The following is a 20,701-nucleotide window of genomic DNA, read 5'->3' as shown; positions in this document are numbered from 1 at the left end:
TTAAATGTAAACGTTACCTATGATTAAAAATTTATCAAAATAGGATGATTAAAGATCCACTATATGTAAAGCTGCCTCGGTCTTCCTTCTGCTCCAATGTCTGTCTACTCATTCCTTAAAATAAACTCCACTTAATTATGGGCCCCGGAAACGATATACTCGCCAAACACTCTCTGTTTGGGCTTATGTTAGTATATAGTATATTAAACAGGAACGAAGTCACAGGGCATTTTGGCAACATTGTGAGATTCTAATGTCATAAACTTTTCAGGAAATAATATTCTGTACCAAGTTAAACCTTTGAATTTAATTACATAAAAATCTTGTTACACGGTCATCTCTATGACAAATTTTATTGCTAGTTTTACACTAGCATTAGTTTTGCTGTTCCACTGATGTATTAAAAGGTATAAATAACCATACATCAAAGCGTTTCTTTTGCAATAAACCCTTTCACGGAACCTGAAAATGACAGCAATGTTTGGGCCAGTAAACAGTTCAAAAATGGTAGGGTATTGACATTTTATGCATAATATTGCAGATTAGCTTTCTTCTTAGCTTGAACTTCAAGAATTCCTTCCATATAGTCTTCATGTGTTAAATCAATGGCTTCACGTCTTAAAGCAATCATACCCTATCAAAAAATATGCATATAATATTTTATGGAGTAAAAATGCAAATATTAACACAAATATTGTGATTCAAACATACCGCTTCAACACATACAGCCTTCAACTGGGCCCCATTGAAATCATCTGTACACCGGGCAAGCTCTTCAAAGTTCACGTCACCACTGGAAAAAACTCTTTAATTTAACCTTCAGTTTAGTGTTAGTCCGTACTATGGCAATAAAACATTATTCAAAACACAACAAAATCCTTTATACGAGTATTCTGCTAAAGCTACTAACCTGACATTCATTTTTCTGGAATGGATTTGCAAAATGCGTGCTCTAGCCTCTTCATTTGGAACTGGAAATTCAATTTTTCTATCTAGACGCCCGGACCGCAAAAGAGCTGGATCCAAGATGTCAACTCTGTTTGTAGCAGCAATAACCTTCATATCAATAATAATTCAATGAAGGGTGTTGGAATATAAAAATAACATGAAATTATGACAAGTGCACAACTAAATTCAGTGGCATTGCAGTAATATGTATTACGCTAACCATTTCCCTTGTACCTTTATATCATTATTTGGCTCAAAACCATCTAGCTGGTTGAGAAGTTCCAACATGGTTCTTTGCACTTCACGATCACCTGCTTTTTCACTATCAAATCTGCAAGAAAAATCTAACTTTAGCCATTATGCTTTAAAGTTTATGACAAAAATAAAATTGTTTACACTAAAAAAGCAAGAAAAGCTGCTAAAAACTAATCATCATAAGTTCAAAATCATGAAAGCAACCTTTTCGTTCCAATAGCGTCTAACTCATCAATAAAAATTATCGCTGGTTTGCGTTCTTTTGCTAAAGCAAAAGCATCTCGAACTAACTTTGCCCCATCTCCGATGAACATTTGCACCAATTGTGGCCCAGCAAGTTTGAGAAAAGTAGACTAGTCACAAAATAAACAACTTATATTTTGCGTTAAAAAAATAAATATCACTCTTACAATTTTATTTTAACACACCAACATAAATAATGAATATGATTTAAAAAAAAATGAAAAACCTATACAGTTTTGTTAAAAAAATATCAAAAGAGATCATTGAACTGAGAATGTACTTTTGTTTGTGCAGCACATGCTCGAGCAAGAAGTGTTTTTCCTGTACCAGGTGGGCCATACATAAGAACACCTTTAGGTGGCTGTATTCCAATTGCTTCAAAACGATCTTTGTGAGTCATGGGAAGTACCACAGCTTCTATAAGCTACAAACAACATAACAGTAATAGAAATACAGGGCGAACCATTTTAAGTGTGAGCAAGGATGGAGGACGAGCCATTTTCATTAAACAGTTAACTTTACACACTTCTTGTATTTGCTTATCCAGTCCACCAATGTCCGAGTACTGTTCAGTAGGTCTTTCATCAACCTCCATAGCTTTCACTCTGGAGTCGTATTCAGTAGGTAATTTCTCCAGGATCAGATAAGAATCTTTATTCACACCCTAGATATACGACATAAGCCACGACAATGCGTGAAATACAACTCCAATTAACAACTATTTTAATGTGCAATTATCATACCACAAGGTCTCCAGGTGTTAAGTCTTCAGCTTCAACAAGTCCAATTATTGGAAGAAAATAAGTCTGAAATTTAAAAAAAATAGTTAAAAACAATTACTTTTTCAAACAGAAAAAATGGGGAAAATACCTGTCGAGTTGAAGTCTTGATAACTGCACATTTTCCTTTCCTTTGTGAGTCAAGATCAATGTTACTTCCATCCTCCTTGGCTTGTTCATCAGGGTCAACATCAAGTAACTGATCAAAAAAAGATGTCATTTAAGGTTATGGTGAAAACTGTGCCAGTATTCATAGTTAACAATAATAATAACAAACTTAATATGTTGATTGTAAGAGGTTGGTCAATCACAAAACCTTGCTTTGAGCATCACACTTTAAATGACAAATTGGAGACAAAATGCTAGCATGAACTTCTTATCCTCAGACTGTAGAAAGTTTTTGGACAATTAAAGCTTGGTGATGAATCTTCATTGCTCAAGCCCAAGTCATCGAACTTGTCTTTGTATCAATTATGATAATCAGTGTACACACATTCTAATTTTTTTGAATAGTATTGTTCAAATTTTAAACTATTCAACAGGACCCAGGTCACAATACTGTGAGCCCCACACTTTAAGGAACTGTCAAACAGAATAAAACTAAAATCTCTATGATTCTTATGTAAGCATTTAAATAGCTGCTTAGATGTAAATTTTTAGTCCAAAAATTCTGTTGTCGATTTTGTACCACAGTTAAAAAAGTTTGAAACATGTTTTTTGATGGCATTTTATGGAATGTTAGTCCAAAACATACCAAAGTGAGACGAAAAATTTCAGAGTGCCCCCTTTGGTGGGCCACATAAAATGACGCATTGGGCCAAGCCCACATGCCAGGAGTTTGACAATACAGAGTTGACATTTCTGCATACATACCTCAATAACGTTGGAGACAAGATAAGGAAGAGTTTTATTGACTTTAATTTTTTCAGCATTTTCTTTGATTTTTTCTTTCATAGATTGCAACTCATGTGATATTCTCATTGTTTCACTTTTCATAATCTTTGTTGAAATAATTTTTATAAAGTAATAACAGTCAGCTATAATTTTAAAAACATAACCACAGTAGGATAAAAAGGTCATTTTAAAATACTAAAAATCCACTTTTATTTCGTTGTCCAATAACTTTGTGCGACTAATTATTTCATTTGTACTCATTTTCTGGATTTCTTCACCCAAAGATTCCTGGCAAAATAAAAAATAGTTTATTGAATAAAACGCTGATAACATGCAAAATTACAAAATGTCAAACAGCTTTGAAAGAAAGCAGAGACAGTATGACTGTGAAGCCAAATTTGCAAGTGCAGTACAAATATTTAGTTACACTTACAATACATTTAAATACAGTACTGTTTATTTTTGTATTGTTTATTTGTATTGTATTGCATTTTTTATTTTTACAGTGTACTAAGTAGGCTTATATATTGGTCAACAAAGACTAGTTCTTTGATTTTTAGCCTAAAAAATTTTTTTTCTAAAAAAGCTAAATGCAAATAACCTCAACATTATCCCATATTGCTTGATCATCTATAACGTCTCCATTTGGTTTTTCTCCAACAGCTGGGGGAGTCATGTTTCATTTACAGTATACAAGCAAAACGTACTCTCAAACACAATTGAATTAAACACGATGACACTAAAACATAACTAATAAAATTGCATGCTTTGCATTTACAATCATTTAAATTAATTATCAACACCATGCCTGTAACTATCATTGAAGTTTATACTAAGTTACTAATTATAGTTTCACCATTTATCGTTGCTAAGTTAGTAAAGCATGTGCAAATAGACATGTCTGTCACATATCTCTTTATATACCAATATGTAGCGTGATCTATTAATTAGCAATCCATCCTAAGGAATATTTGATAAACTGTTAGCTGGTTGGTAAGAATTATTTCTCATCACTTGCAGCAGTAGGCTACACAACTTAACAAATACCAGGCTACAGTCCATATCAGGCATTAACAAACGTTTTTCACAAAGGGCCAGATAGAAAAAAATACCAACTGTCAATTGTAGTTAGAATACCCGCTTTGTTCAGTAGGCTACTTGTAATATAATTAAACTCCTTTGAGCTAAATACAGTGTTCACCATTCAACTATTTGCTTATACAGTCGAACTTTGATAATTACATACAGTGTGTACACTCAGGGACTCTAAAAATGTGTTGGTTACTTCTGTAGTTCATTGTAAGTTTGTAACTGTCTATAAGTTAGGCCTATTTAAGGATAGAACATGTAAATTTATTACAACTCATCATCCATCATGACATTGATTCAGTGAGAACCCTAGGCTTCACAATAAGGTGCTCTCACCTGATGGTAGTCAATGAAACCTGCAGTGTGCTCCTTCTGTCAAGCCTACTTCGTGATTTTGTGTTGGTTGCTGTGATCACAGAAAAATCAGCTTTACATAGATAGAACGTTGGAAACGTTAGCAGGGTTTTTAGTGCTCTTATAGCGAAGTCAGGATATTCTGACTTCGATTTAATGGCTTGATTTTCATCCAGAACAATGGTGGAATCACTGTCTCAAATGTACATTTAAGGTTACCAAACTGCTACATAGTGTATTGCTTCTACTTGGCCCAGTGACAAATTCCTCACGGACATGCACCAGGTCATGGCCCGGTGATTGCTGACTCCTGTGTTAGAGTACCGGTATACAGAAAAGTGTAAAGCGAGTGTAAAGTGTAAAACACAATGAAGCAATGCATACTGCTATATTTTGTCAAACGCCATCTTAGTCACAGAACAGTGTTAATATGTAGGTACCATAGTGGAAAGCAGCTGCACCTTCAACATTTTTCAAGACTGTGCTGTGTGCACCTGAACGCCACATTTTTTTAAGGTCGCACATTTATCACCGAAAGAGAGAGTCAACAGGCTTTGTATGTTAGGCTAGTGTTGACTGCAAAATGCACGTGGCGCTCCCGGTCACTTCGATTTTTGGCACCCTGCATAGATCTAAATCTCGTCGAAAAGTGCATTGCTTTCCAGTCTAGTGTAGATACATGTGAACTAACTTTGATGATTGCTAGGTGTCGGAAGTTATATGATAATGATAAGAAACAAAAACAAAATTACACCCGCAATAAGACTTTTTCCTTCTTCAGATAATTCCTAATCCGATACAACCGCAATCTTGAAACATAAATTTCAAAAGCCCATACTTCCCAGCCAGAAAGGTCTTTGCCTTTCCATGGCTGCTGTTTTTATCACAGCTTCATTATACCATAAGGTCCGATAGGTAGTTTACGGAAAAACATCCTATGTTGCTGATTCAAACCTAAATAAAACATCTTTATACTCAATGTAAAACATTAAAATTTATACCAATACATGCAAAATTTTGTCCTATATAACATACTTTAGTCGTTTAGCCAATAATTTTACAAGTAATTGTAACTTGTTTTGTAGTGTACTCAGTTTTTCTTTGAATGGAGCCAGTCTATGTTAATGTCTGCAAGTGTACGAAAACAAAATTTTTCAATTTCATATGTATTCATGCTGGAATTGCCATTTTCTGATTGAATTGTTGGATTTTTCAAACATAGACATTTCAGCTGTTTTAACATTAAATTTTTGGAAAAATTTTATCAGTAAAATCAGCCTTAACTTTTCTTCATACATTGTCGTTTCAGTCATGCAGTGGTTGAAAACTTGGTCTACGATGTGTAGCATTTCCAAAAACGAACGGGAAGTTGTGTGTTACATTAAATATAAGCAAAACAATACAAGAAAAAAGTAGCAGACAATGTTCCAGAAATTTTGGTTAATGATGTACCCGTAGTTTTCCACTGTGAAGTGCCTAATTGTGTTCCGTCTCTGGATAAATACTAGACCGATATACATCTAAATCTTTTTCAGGCATCTTGCTTGTGGATATTCCATATTTAGACGCAGATTGACGTGGCTATTTACAAACTTTGTCTTGTGGATTCTAAAGGGTCACTGTACCTATCTGTTGACTTTATTTGTGTTACCTAATAATGTTCCAAATGATGGATATATTTTTCTTTCTATTAACAGGCGGTAGCCTACAATATCTTTTTTCAAATATTAGAAAAAAAGCTACAACAATATCAGGCTGCTTCTTACACTTTGGTCGCCAACGAAATTATTAGGAGTTCAAGCAAATTAATAGTGAAACTATTAAAATTAGGATCGTCAGGGTGTGCACTTAAGTTTTAATTCTTTGATTAGTATTTATTACAACTTGGTACTCAATAAACCTAATTTGCTATGTTTGTTATAAACCGGCCAAAAAATGAAAAAAACTGGTGTGCCGATTGCGAAAATTAGGCAGGTGCCAGTTGAGACACTGGCCCACGGCCACACAAGCCTACGAGCTACAGTAACAAGGTTGGGCTACTGGTAGCCTACAAATTCAGGCAGTGATAGCCTAGCTTATTTGCTTTTCCTTCAACCACAACGAAAATTAAAAAAAATATAGCCCTAATCAGTAATCACGCTTCATAATTACCTAACTATTGGGTGATAGCCTAGATCAGGGCTTCTCAAACTTTTTTGTTCTGCGACCCCATTTTGAAAAAGATATTTCTATGCGACCCCATTATGGGGGACATTCACGTTAATGACATTAAAAACATGACATTCAAAACTGCTTTAAACTTTAGCCTAGGTTTCTTCAGAAATTAGTTACTAGGCTACTCTGAAATCATAATGCGAGCGGTAAGGTTACTTTTGGTCAGCACGTTACAGCAATCATAGCGTAACAATGCATCAAATTAATTATTTCATTACGACCCCAAAATTTCATTACGCGACCCCATTTGGGGTCGCGACCCATAGTTTGAGAAGCCCTGGCCTAGATAACCACCAAACCTACTGCATCGAATCAGCATTGTCATGACTTGAATATAGGAATGAGGAAAATGACGGTTCAGCAAATGGCGGAACAAAAATTGCGGTACAGTATTGTAAGACAACGATGTAATGTGCAAACCTGACTTCATTGTGACGACATAAAGTTTATTCTCATTATTATTTTGAATCAGCTGTTTAATTATTTTACTTAACGCTTGTATCAATTTAAACAGGGATAAAATATAATAAGTGCTCCACCAATCTTGAACTAGCATATCTTTAACTCGATTTGGAATCAATTCCACCAACTTTTTGTACTTTTCAGCAATTTTTGATTACACATCTGAATAATTGTCTATATGAAAAACTTTACCGTGGTACAATCCTCTTTTAGCAAATTAAAATAAAAAACAGAATATAATTTGGCACTCTGAAGGTTAACTTTATATTTTTCCACACGAGCTTTCGTAAGCATAAGCTTGCTTCTTCAGGTCTACTGCGAAACGGCAAAAAATATTTCAAAAGTGCTAAGTAAAGATCTGCTTGGAAACAACAAACGCAACTGCGCGTAATAGATGCATGCATCCAAGCAATCACAAAATACTTAATGACGTAACGAAACAAAATAAAGTCATTTGGTAAATGAAAGGAAAACGGATATAAAGCTGTATTAAAGTCAAATAATGAATATTCATTTATAAAGTCCCATAAAACCGGCATCTTAGTTAAGGCCGTCATTAATACAATTAAAGAAGTAAATGGTGCGCTGTTCCTCAATTCTGCAATCAAGACGGTTATTAGAAATTAATTTTAGTAATACGGTAATGCGTAAGTCGTTGATGTTATGGCCCGGTCAGTTGAAATATACAGCAACGGGTTTATGGTTATGTTCATGACGGAAATTACTTCTGTGACCCATGAATTGTTTCCTAAAGGTTGATCTTGCTTCTCACACGTAAACTACCTTGAGGCAGCGTTGACGGTAGATGGCATAGATGACGTTAGTGCTATTGCATTGGAATCTACCACTGATGCGATGCATAAATCCATTAGGGCCGACTACTCGATCAGTTGTGTAGATGTAAGAACACATTTGACATCTGGTGTCATGGCAGGGGTATGTTCCCACTTTTTCAAATGTGTCGGGTAATTTGCTCGACATCAGGACATTTCTGAGGTTGGTAGGTTGTCGGTAAGCTATGAAAGGTTGGTTTGGAAAGAAAGCATTGAGTGTAGGATCAACATTGACAATACCCTGTAGATCTTTAGCAATACGCTTTATGGTTCTCAGTTGTGGAGAGAATGTCATGAGCAGTGGAATCCTATACGAGTCTTGAGGCTTACGTCCGTATTCCAGGAGCTTATGGCTTAGTTTCTTAGAGCTTATGGCTTAGTTACTGCTCTTTTATGAGATCGTTTCGGTTGTCGAGTTTCGCAAACTCCTGGCGAAAGTTGCATAGTTGTTAGGCTTGGTCTGAAATGGAAGAGCAAATACGGCAGTATCTTCATGCTTGACTGTAAACAATAGATTTACATATAAGAGGAAGGTGAGACCTGTTCGGTTGAAGGTAGGTAATAAGTAGAATATGTAGGTTTATGGTAACGTGTAACATTGTACGCATTACGAGTAATGTAGTATTTACTAGTATTTGTGGGCTACAGTAGTCAACGTACTTGCTTATTCGACTAACAACGGCAGCCGAGTTCTTGACGTTTAGCTCACAGTAAATGCCGTTCGCGTTCAGTGTTCGATAACCAGTGGCGGAACTGTAATACCCTTGGGAAAAGACTTATTGATAATTTCAATTGCTCTTGTTCAGTGGACTTGGTGGACAGTTTTATATTCGGGAAATACTACATATATAGTCAAAAAAACAAAATAGAAATGAGTGACAATCGAAACTTGCACAAAAGCTAGCTCAGTATCCGAAGACTCGAACGATGAGGATTGCCAGGGCCCGGGTTTAAGTCGTGCAATGACATTTCTCAGTCCGAGGGTAAAGATTATCATATCATACCATCATAGACATCGGAAATATTTAAAAAATTACCATGGCATATTAAAAAAATAGAACTTTTAATATACCTTGCTATGACGCACGCACACCCAACACATGCCTTTATATTGCCGATGTTTATGGCTAACATTCAGAAACAGGAATGATGAAGCACCATGACCAGGCAAAAAAATGGTTCCATGGTTTGAGCAGTTGCAGCACTCAGCAGCAGCAGTTGCAGAGTTTGGTCTGTTGCAGCAGCAGGAGCTGAAATTATGATTATGTAAAGTTGGAAAGGTTTTTGCTTTGTACCGTCAACATAAATGAAACGTTCACAAAGCTGTGTAGTTGAAATGACACTGTGATATTAGCAGCGCTATAGGCTATAATCATAGGTAGGCAGTACCGAATTACTTTTTTCAAGAAATTGCCGTCGGTCCCGGTACTCGGTACTTTTGACGTGATTATTTCAAATTTTGAAATTCAAATGGGGGGCATAATAGCGGCAATCATTGCAATTTGCAGCAGCATTTTTTACTCAAAAAGTACCGAGTACCAACAAAGTACCACATTACTTTTGTAAAATAGTACCATGTACCAGAACCGTCGGTACATTTTTTGCGTAGTACCAGTACCGACTGCCCACCTCTGGCTATAGTGGTAAATTGAGTGATGCAAATTAGAGTTTCTTATCAATCTTTATTCTTTCACTCTTTTTACAATTGTTTGTAACTTATACTATAGGCTAGTGGCTAGATGCCTTTATCAGGCATCAACCGGGCAACTTTTAGCGTTCAGTGCTCCAGATAAGTATGATACACCAATAAATGGAATACCAAAATTTGCACCACGTCAACGCAGTTACGTACGTATAAATTGGAACTGTAGAGTATAAGACAAAACAGCTACTCTACCCCCAAAAAACTTGGTGCCTCTGAGCATTAAACAGACTTTCCAGTATGGAATTGCAGCACTTCAAATTTGCTATAGTCTTGCATCCGCTTAGAGAACACTGGTTGTATTACTTCGTTATTCATTGTTTATATGGTTATAACTATGTAGACAACTATAGGCACTTAAGTAATTGATCGGAAAGCACAGCATTTTTCGACAAGAACTTGTGCCTGCACAGATGCAAATTTTGGTGTGATGGCGTGCACTCAAGATTCTTTTTTCGTTTGATTTTAAAGGTCTTTAAATTCCTGTTAAAGGAAATAAATTTAAATAGTTTTAATCCAAATATAAAACTATGGTGGCCATTGATTTCTTGCCAGCTGACTTTGGCTATGTTTTGCTTTGTATTGTATATTGCCTGATCATGAATGTTTACCTTGCGATTCAAGTGGGAAAAGCAAGAAAAAAGTATGAAGTCTTTTATCCTACCATGTATAGTGATAAAAGTCAAATGTTCAACTGCATCCAGCGAGCTCATCAGAATACTCTCGAGCAGCTACCAGTCGTTTTCATCACTATGCTTTTAGTAGGTTTGGTTTACCCCAAATTTGCAGCAATTTGTGGTGCAATATTTGTGACATCACGCTTCTCTTATGCTTGGGGATATTATACAGGAGACCCAAAAAAACGACTAAACGGAGAATACGGAGCAGTAGGCTACTTGGGCTTGTTTGTTGCTTTGGTCTACATTGCTATTCGCCAACTTGGCTGTTTTGATGCTTACCTGCCATAAATGAACAATCTGCTGGTAAATTTTGTTTGGTATAATTAAGAGGTGAAGTGAAGGAGAAGTTATTTTCTTTTTGGATAGATTGTGTCATGTTATATAACAAGTCATGACGTTTTATTGTGTTTATTTTTGTTTTTTGCCAAACTTAATAGTAGTTTTATATATAATTTCCTTATCAGTAATAGCTTACGTCATTAATAGCTCTATCAATGTACCTTTAATTTTTTTAGAAAAAGAAGTTAAAATTGGTTAATTTTTTTCATATGAAATACTTTTAATTGCATCATTATCATTTTTTCCAAACATAATCTAGCATTGTAGTGCATTCATAAAATGTAACTTATTGTATTACTGAGGGCTGAAGATCTCAACTCTTTTGAAACTGTTTATTTACAATGTATTTGCAAAATGTGTCAAGTTAATAAGTATATATTAAAAAAAAACGGAAAATATAACAAAATGTGTTAAAAATTTAAAGTAAACCCTTTCATTCCATGATTGACATGTCCAGTTTGAAAGTTTTGTCTGCCCTACCGCTATCCTACAGTAACTACCACATCAACGCCAGTTTTCAGTTTTCAAATTATGTTTTTGAATTATTTCCAAACCTGATTGTTACGTTGCACAATTAAAAATTAAGCAATATTCTGTATGCTCACAATTTTGCACTCTCTCATTTGTTGGCTCAATATTTTTGTCAAAAAAGGAAGCTTAAACAACGGTATATACGGTAAATCAGTGAAATAACACTGGGAGACTGATGCCTATATATAAGACTCCAAAATAAGGCAATGTTGATGTAAAAATAAGTTATGTGGAACAGGTATTATTTCTTAGCAAAAGAAATTTTTGTTGTAGGTGTTTTATTGTATTATTTTAACAATCAGTTTCTGGCTCGGCTTCCATTCAATGCCAAATATAGTTGAATATAGTCAATGCCAAATAGAATTTGAAACCAGACAAAGTTGCTGTGTATGTGTACCACTACTTCTGAATCACATAAACTGTATTTGAGAAGTAGTAAGCAATTATATGTTAATAAAGTGATTGCTATGGTGCGCTGATGTGACATTTATAGATGTATTAGGGCAGTTATATTTGACATCACTAAATGTGTGGACACAGCATTGCACCCAACTAAATTACATCCACACGGAATAAGCGGTGTACCTAGGGTTTTAATGCCCGGGAACAGAGGCAATATTTGCTCCTTCCCTTGTCAAAATAAATGGGAAAAGCAATCACAACTATAACGAAATTTGTTTACTTTCCATTCTTGACCACCCCGTCGCCCGTCCAAGCGCAAGTAATGGAATTAATTAGTAGGCTACAATAATAGCTGGCAATTTATAGTATCCAATTTTAAAACGCCGTACAGAACGATTTTCATGCCATCTAACCATTACTAAATTTACTAGTAATTATTTAATTATTATTAATTAATTATTTAGCTTGTATCAATTTAAACAGGATTAAAAATATAATAAGTGCTCCATCAATCATTAGCTAGCATATGTTTAACTCCATTTGGAATCGATTCTACCAACTTTTTGTACTTTTCAGCAATTTTTGATTACACATCTCAATAATCGTCTACATGAATTTCTTTACCGTGATACAATCCGCTTTTAGCAAATGAGATTTGATTGTAAACCACAGATCTTCAGTAGGATTCAAAAGTGGGTCAGTTCCCAGGCCAATCCAAGTTTAGACAGAGGGGCAAGTTCAAAAACAAGTAAGGCGTCTTGTCCGCGTAGAGTCTACGTGTCACACTCCCGGCCCGCTTTACAATAAAACTCGGCCCGCAATGCGATTTTATACATTTAACTATTTATGGCCCGCTAGATCATTGTACAGTAAAACTTACTTTTTTGAAGCAAGAAACAAGATTATAAAAAAACGCACAACACAGCAGCACAGCAATTGCCCCATCATACCATAGTATAAATCGATTTATTCTAATGCTTGTAATCTGGGCTGCTTTTTTCTTTAATGTTTCTTAAGTCTTTAATGCTTTTGCAAGGAGATGAATGAAATATAATGGTGTACGAGAAAAATAATCAAAAATCGTCAAAACATCAAAAATTTGGTGTTGTTTCGCTGCCTGTTCCAGTTCATGTACTCGTGTCACGAAACGTTCAATCAAGTTTTATCCTTACGGCCCGCGGCGTTAAATAAGTTTTGAGTTTTGGCCCCTGGTGCTATTGAGTTTGACACCCCTGGGGCATAGACTATTCGAAAGGTAGGTAGTGAACAAAGTAGGTGGAATACAAAGTAGCCTACGCAAGACTAATACGTAAAATAAAGAGTAACAAATATGCCAGACGAGCGACCTGAAATACAACGAGAAAAAACAGAATAGTAAGTTATTAACGTGTGACGGTTGTAGTGATGTATTAAACTACAATATGTGCATATTATTAAGAAAGCTGTATTCTCTTTGGCTGGGATTATGCCATTCAAACATTCACATATAATTTTGCATTATTATATGTCAGATAGCTTTTGAAACATAAAATAGTTTGCTGGATTTAAAACAATAGATGTGGTTTTGGTAAGTGCCTTTCAAGTGCTTGAAGTACACTTAGCATGTTACGAAATAACACTTTTTCTTGTTGACACAGCTCTGTGACGTAAAACTACTGTTAAATTGTTGGTGATTAAAATTGAAATATTTTTGTGACACATTTATATATGACATTTGACTGGTGGCTTTATCTGATTGGTTACAGCATAAAGCGATAAAAAGAAATGATTTTAGTTTAATCGTTCACTTCTGGCAAACACCCTCTTCTGAAAAGTATGTTTTGGGAAAATGTACATGCATGGTTCCTTCAAATATGTAATTAAAGTACGACCACATTTAGGAATATTCGAATTGGACTTTTTATAAATGTTGTGCTGGCTGGAAGAAACAACATGCGATAAAGTTTATCGGATAAACAATATCATAAACCAATGGTTCCTAAACGCAGGTCCGCGTAATTTTTTTGCCGGTCGGCAAAGTATTTTACTTTATCCCAAGCTAGTTTTAATATAGACGCATAAGCATTGCAAAGCTATTACTCCCTATAAAACTCATTTTATGCCTGGCTGATCCACAGCAGCAAAACTGGCGTATCTCGTCTTCATTGATACCGCAAACGCAACGACAACTTTGGTAACAATAAGATTATACATATCTCTTCTATTCACTACAATCTTTTGTTGCCGGTCCGAGAACATTTTCTTAAAATCTTTACCGGTCCCCCGGTGTAGAAAGGTTGGGAAACATTGGAATAAACAACAGAGTCAAAAGTTAAATAGATAAAGAGTTCAAAAGGACATTTAAAACCTTTGGCTTTAGATAATTCCAATACACTAACATAAACCCAGTCATCGCCATAATGGTGTCCCGATTCTTAGTGAGGTCGGAGTTGAAATATCACGCTGAGATGAGTGCTTGGCGAGGTCGGTAAAATTTCGGCAAGGGATGGTTGACTCAGTACTGCCCACAGACATCGTATAAGTTGTAAATAAATGCACTTTAATTGCAAAGTCTTCATAAACCTTGATCAAGATAATGACGTAGGCTATAGAGGTTCTCGTATTCATACATTACGATCATAGTCTTAGATATTGTATTACATAGCATTACACGTGTAACATTAAAGTAAAATAAAAAAAGGATATAATTTGGCACTCTGAAGGTTAACTTCATATTTTTCCACACGTGCTTTCGCAAGCATAAGCTTGCTTCTTTAGGTCTACTGCGAAATGGCAAAAAATATTTCAAAAGTGCTAAGTAAAGATCTGCTTGGAAACAACAAACGCAACTGCGCGTAATAGCTGCATGCATCCAAGCAATCACAAAATACTTAATGACGTAACAAAATAAAATAAAGTCATTTAATAAATGAAAGGAAAACCGGTATAACGCTGTTTTAAAGTCAAATAATGAATATTCATTCACAAAGCTCCATAAACCGGCATCGATGTTAAGGCCGTCATTAATGCAATTAAAGAAGTGAATGGTGCGCTGTTCCTCAATTCTGCAATCAAGGTGGTTATTAGAAATTAATTTTCGTAATACAGTCGAATCCGCTTAATTCGGACACCGGATAACCCGGACAACCGCTTTATTCGGCCAAAATGCTCGGGAACGGAACAAAAGTAAAAATTGAACGTAAAAAACTCCTGTTAATTCGGACAATTCTCCGCTTAATTCGGACACAGGTTCGCAATTCCATCGTTAGGTTATGACACAATAAACAGTACTTCGTTCGTTTTAAGACAAGATGCAATTGCATTATGAGCGACTATGGTGAAACAATGACGATCGATGCAGTAACAATCGACAATGAACTCATATAAGGCCGTGCCAGCTTCATAGTCGCTTTTACGTCGGTACAATCGCGTCCATCTTGTAGGACAAAATTGTACAGAAAAGTTTAGCACAAAAAGTGAAATTGCTCACTAAAGTAAACGAAGACGTTTTATGCGATCAGTGCCAGTTACTGCAGTACAGCGCAGCTGCAATTCATTTATTACGCAACAGTACAGTATTTTAAATGCGTTTTTTGCCTTTATGCATTACCATGAAACGAACAATTGATTTTCCGCTTAATTCGGACAAAGCCGTTTCTCCGCTTAATTCGGCCAAAGGTGAGCGGAACCAAAGTGTCCGAATTAAGCGGATTTGACTGTACTGTAATGCATAAGTCGTTGATGTTACAGCCCGGTCAGTTGAAATGTTCAGCTACGGGTTTATGGTTATGTTCATGACGGAAATCACTTCGGTGACCCATGAATTGTTTCCTAAAGATTGATCCTGTTTCTCCCACGTAAACTGCCTTGAGGCAGCGTTGACGGCAGATGGCATAGATGACGTTAGTGCTATTGCATTGGAATCTACCACTGATGCGATGCATAAATCCATTAGGGCCGACTACTCGATCAGTTGTGTAGATGTAAGAACACATTTGACATCTGGTGTAATGGCAGGGGTATGTTCCCACTTTTTCAAATGTGTCGGGTAATTTGCTCGACATCAGGAGATTTTTGAGGTTGGTAGGTTGTTGGTAAGCTATCGGTAAGATTGGTTTGGAACGGTAGCATTGAGTGTGGGATCAACATTGACAATGCCCTGTAGATCTTTAGCAATACGCTTTATGGTTCTCAGTTGTGGAGAGAATGTCATGAGCAGTGGAATCCTATACGAGTCTTGAGGCTTACGTCCGTATTCCAGGAGCTTATGGCTTGGTTTCTTTTTGACTTTTTCAATTTGCTCTTTTATGAGATCGTTTCGGTTGCCGAGTTTCGCAAACTCCTGGCGAAAGTTGCATAGTTGTTAAGCTTGGTCTGAAATGGAAGAGCAAATACGGCAGTATCTTCATGCTTAACTGTAAACAATAGATTTACATATAGGAGAAAGGTGAGACCTGTTCGGTTGAAGGTAGGTAAGTAGAAGAATATGTAGGTTTATGGTAACGTGTAACATTGTACGTATTACGAGTAATGTAGTATTTACTAGTATTTGTGGGCTACAGTAGTCAACGTACTGTTCGTACGTTGACTAACATCGGCAGCCGAGTTCTTGACGTTTAGCTCACAGTAAATGCCGTTCGCGTTCAGTGTTCGATAACCGGTGGCGGTACTGTAATACCCTTGGGAAAAGACTTATGGATACTTGCTCTTGTTCAGTGGACTTGGTGGACAGTTTTATATTCGGGAAATACTACATACATAGTAAAAAAAACAAAATAGAAATATGTGACAATCGAAACTTGCACAAAAGCTAGCTCAGTATCTAAAGATGAGGATTGCCAGGGCCCGGATTTAAGTCGTGCAATGACATTTCTCATTCCGAGGGTAAATATTATCATATCATAACATCATAGACATTGGAAATATAGACTCTAAACATGGCATATTAAAAAAAATACAACTTTTAATATACCTTGCTATGACGCACGCACATCCAACACATACGTTTATATTTCCGATGTTTATGGCTAACATTCAGAAACAGAAATGATGAAGCACCATGACCAGGCAAAAAGCAATGGTTGCGTGGTTTGTTTGTTGGTTGCAGCAGGATAAGGAGCTGAAATTGTGATAATATAAAGCTGGAAAGTTGTTTTACTTTGTACCGTCAACATAAACGTTCACAAAGCTGTGTAGTTGAAATGGCATTGTGATTAGCAGCCCTATAGTCTATAATCATAGGTAGGCAATACTGCGGTACTGAAGTACCGAATTACTTTTTTCAAGCAGTCGGTCCCGATACTCGGTACTTTTGACGTGATTATTTCAAAATTTTAAGAAGTGTGTTTTAAAATATACGTGTTAGTTAATCCATTACACCAATGTTAGCGGCTATTGATCGTATTAAATCTAGAAATGTCAAATATAATTGCAAGCGATAAACGCCACATATTTTTTGACCTCAAGTATAGGCTAACCTTTACCGGGGGCATAATAGAGGCAATCATTGCAATTTGCAGCAGCATTTTTTACTCAAAAAGTACCGAATACCAACAAAGTATCACACTACTTTTGTAAAATAGTACCATGTACCAGAACCGTCGGCACATTTTTTGCGTAGTACCAGTACCGACTTCTCACCTCTGGATATAGTGGTAAATTGAGTGATGCAAATTAGAGTTTCTTATCAACATTTATTCTTTCACTCTTTTTATACTTGTTTGTAACTTATACTATAGCCTAGGCTAGTGGCTAGATGCCTTTATCAGGCATCAACCGGGCAACTTTTAGCGTTCAGTGCTCCAGATAAGTACGATACACCAATAAATGGAATACCAAAATTTGCACCACGTCAACGCAATTACGTATGTAATAAATGGAACTGTAGAGTATAAGACAAAACAGCTATTCTACGCCAAAAAAACTTGGTGCCTCTGAGCATTAAACAGACTTTCAAGTATAGAATTGCAGCACTTTATTTGGTTTAGTCTTGCATCCGCTTAGAGAAAACTGGTTGTATTACTTCGTTATTCATTGTTTATATGGTTAGCTCTGTAGACAACTGTGGGCACTTAGGTTCTTGATCGGATAGTACAGAAGTTGTCGACAAGAACTTGTGCCTGCACAGACACAAACTTTGGTGTAATGGCTTGCACTCAAAATTCATTTTTTCTTTGATTTTAAAGGTCTTTAAATTCCTATTAAAGGAAATAAATTTAAATAGTATTAATCCAACTATAAAACTATGGTGGCCATTGATTTCTTGCCAGCTGACTTTGGCTATGTTTTGCTTTGTATTGTATATTGCCTGATCATGAATGTTTACCTTGCGATTCAAGTAGGAAAAGCAAGAAAAAAGTATGAAGTCTTTTATCCTACTATGTATAGTGATAAAAGTCAAATGTTCAACTGCATCCAGCGAGCTCATCAGAATACTCTTGAGCAACTACCAGTAGTTTTCATCACTATGCTTTTAGTAGGTTTTGTTTACCCCAAATTTGCAGCAATTTGTGGTGCAATATTTGTGACATCACGCTTCTCTTATGCTTGGGGATATTATACAGGAGACCCAAAAAAACGACTAAATGGAGGATATGCAGCCGTAGGCTACTTGGGCTTGTTTGTTGCTTTGGTCTACATTGCTATTCGCCAACTTGGCTGTTTTGATGCTTACCTGCCATAAATGAACAATATGCTGGTAATTTGATTGTGTCATGTTATATGACAAGTCATCACGTTTTATTGTGTTTACTTTTATTTTTTGCCAAACTTATCTCTTGGCTAAACTTAATAGTAGTTTTTTGTATAATTTCCTTATCACTAATAGCTAACGTCAATAATAGCTCTATCAATGTACCTTTAATTTTTTTTTGAAAATGAAGTTAGTATTGGTTAATTTTTTTCTTATGAAATACTTTCAATTGCATCATTATCATTTTTTCCAAACATAATCTAGCATTGTAGTGCATTCATAAAATGTAACTTATTGTATTACTGAGGGCTGAAGATCTCATCTCCTTTGAAGCTGTTTATTTACGATGTATTTGCAAAATGTGTCAAGTTAATAAGTCAAAAAGAAACGGAAAATATAACAAAATGTGTTAAAAATTTAAAGTAAACCCTTTCATTCCATGATTGACATGTCTAGTTTGAAAGTTTTTTCTGCCCTACTGCTATCCTATAATAACTACCACATCAACGCCAGTTTTCAGTTTTCAAATTATGTTTTTAAAATCTTTTCAAATCTGATTGCTACGTTGCACAATTAAAAATTAAGTAATATTCTGTATGCTCACAATTTTGCACTCTCTCATTTGTTTTCTCAATATTTTTGTCAAAAAAGGAAGCTTACACACCGGTATATACGGTAAATCAGTGAAATAACACTGAGAGACTGATGCCCAGATATAAGATTCCAAAATAAGGCAATGCCGATGTAAAATTAAGCTATCTGGAACAGGTATTATTCCATAGCAAAAGAAATTTTGCTGTTGAAGGTGTTTTATTGTATTATGGTAACAATCAATTTCTGGCTCGGCTTCCATTCAATGTCAAATATAGTGAGAGTTTGGAACCAGACAAAGTTGCTGTGTACGTGTACCACTACTGCTGAATCACATAAACTGTATTTGAGAAGCAGTAAGCAATTATATGTAAATAAAGTGATTGCTATGGTGTGCTGATGTGACAATTGTAGATGCGTTAGGGCAGTTATGTTTGACATCACTAAATGTGTGGACACAGCATTGCACCCAACTAAATTACATCCACACAGAATGAGAGGTGTACCTAGGGTTTTAATGCCCGGGAACAGAGGCAACATTTGCTCCTTCACTTGTCAAAATAAATAAGAAAAGCAAACACAACTATAACGAAATTTGTTTAATTTCCTTTCTTGACCACCCCGTCGCCCGTCCACAAATTGCGAAGCGCAAGTAATGGAATTAATTAGTAGGCTACAATAATAGCTGGCAATTTATAGTATACAATTTTAAAACGCCGTACAGAACGATTTTCATGCCATCTAACCATTACTAAATTTAGTAATTGTTTAATTATTATTATTAATTAATTATTTACCTTGTATCAATTTAAACAAGATTAAAAATATAATAAGTGCTCCATCAATCATTAGCTAGCATATGTTTAACTCCATTTGGAATCGGTTCTACCAACTTTTTGTACTTTTCAGCAATTTTTGATTACACATCTCAATAATCGTCTACATGAATTTCTTTACCGTGATGCAATCCGCTTTTAGCAAATGGGATTTGATTGTAAACCACAGATCTTCAGTAGGATTCAAAAGTGGGTCAGTTCCCAGGCCAATCCAAGTTTAGACAGAGGAGCAAGTTCAAAAACAAGTAAGGCGTCTTGTCCGCGTAGACTGTAGAGTCTACGTGTCAAACTCCCGGCCCGCTTTACAATAAAACTTGGCCCGCGATGCGATTTTATACATTTAACTATTTATGCCCCGCTAGATCATTGTACAGTAAAACTAACTTTTTTGAAGCAAGAAACAAGATTATAAAAAATAGCACAACACAGCAATTGCCCCATCATACCATAGAATAAATTGATTTATTCTAACGCTTATAATCTGGGCTGCTTTTTTCTTTAATGTTTCTTAAGTCTTTAATGCTTTTGCAAGGAGATGAATGAAATATAATGGTGTACGAGAAAAATAATCAAAAATCGTCAAAACATCAAAAATTTGGTGTTGTTTCGCTGCCTGTTCCAATTCATGTACTCGTGTCACGAAACGTTCAATCAAGTTTTATCCTTACGGCCCGCGGCGTTAAATAAGTTTTGAGTTTTGGCCCCTGGTGCGATTGAGTTTGACACCCCTGGCATAGACTATGCGAAAGGTAGGTGGTGAACAAAGTAGGTGGAATACAAAGTAGCCTACGCAGGACTAATACGTAAAATAAAGAGTAACAAATATGCCAGACGAGCGACCTGAAATACAACGGGGAAAAACAGAATAGTATGTTATTA

At 35.8% G+C, this 20,701-nt stretch overlaps 1 protein-coding gene across 1 annotated transcript; it reads right to left on the bottom strand.

The window, feature by feature from the left end:
* Nucleotides 1–288: 288 nt before the first annotated feature.
* On the bottom strand, nt 289–3,858 carry LOC143465233 (26S proteasome regulatory subunit 6A-B). The gene is made up of 12 exons (XM_076963427.1): nt 3,721–3,858; nt 3,327–3,407; nt 3,099–3,224; nt 2,317–2,424; nt 2,190–2,252; nt 1,973–2,110; nt 1,727–1,870; nt 1,408–1,556; nt 1,183–1,279; nt 911–1,056; nt 712–793; nt 289–634 (listed from the first exon to the last, which is right to left on the bottom strand). Exons 1-12 carry the CDS (start codon nt 3,793–3,795, stop codon nt 524–526), a joined length of 1,320 nt encoding a protein of 439 aa, XP_076819542.1. The 5' UTR covers nt 3,796–3,858; the 3' UTR covers nt 289–523.
* Between the last annotated feature and the right edge of the window lie 16,843 nt (nt 3,859–20,701).

Source organism: Clavelina lepadiformis, chromosome 1 (assembly GCF_947623445.1).
Source record: "Clavelina lepadiformis chromosome 1, kaClaLepa1.1, whole genome shotgun sequence".
Taxonomy (NCBI): domain Eukaryota; kingdom Metazoa; phylum Chordata; class Ascidiacea; order Aplousobranchia; family Clavelinidae; genus Clavelina; species Clavelina lepadiformis.
The sequence above is the reverse complement of the archived record's forward strand: the minus strand, read 5'-3'. Positions and strand labels throughout refer to the sequence as shown.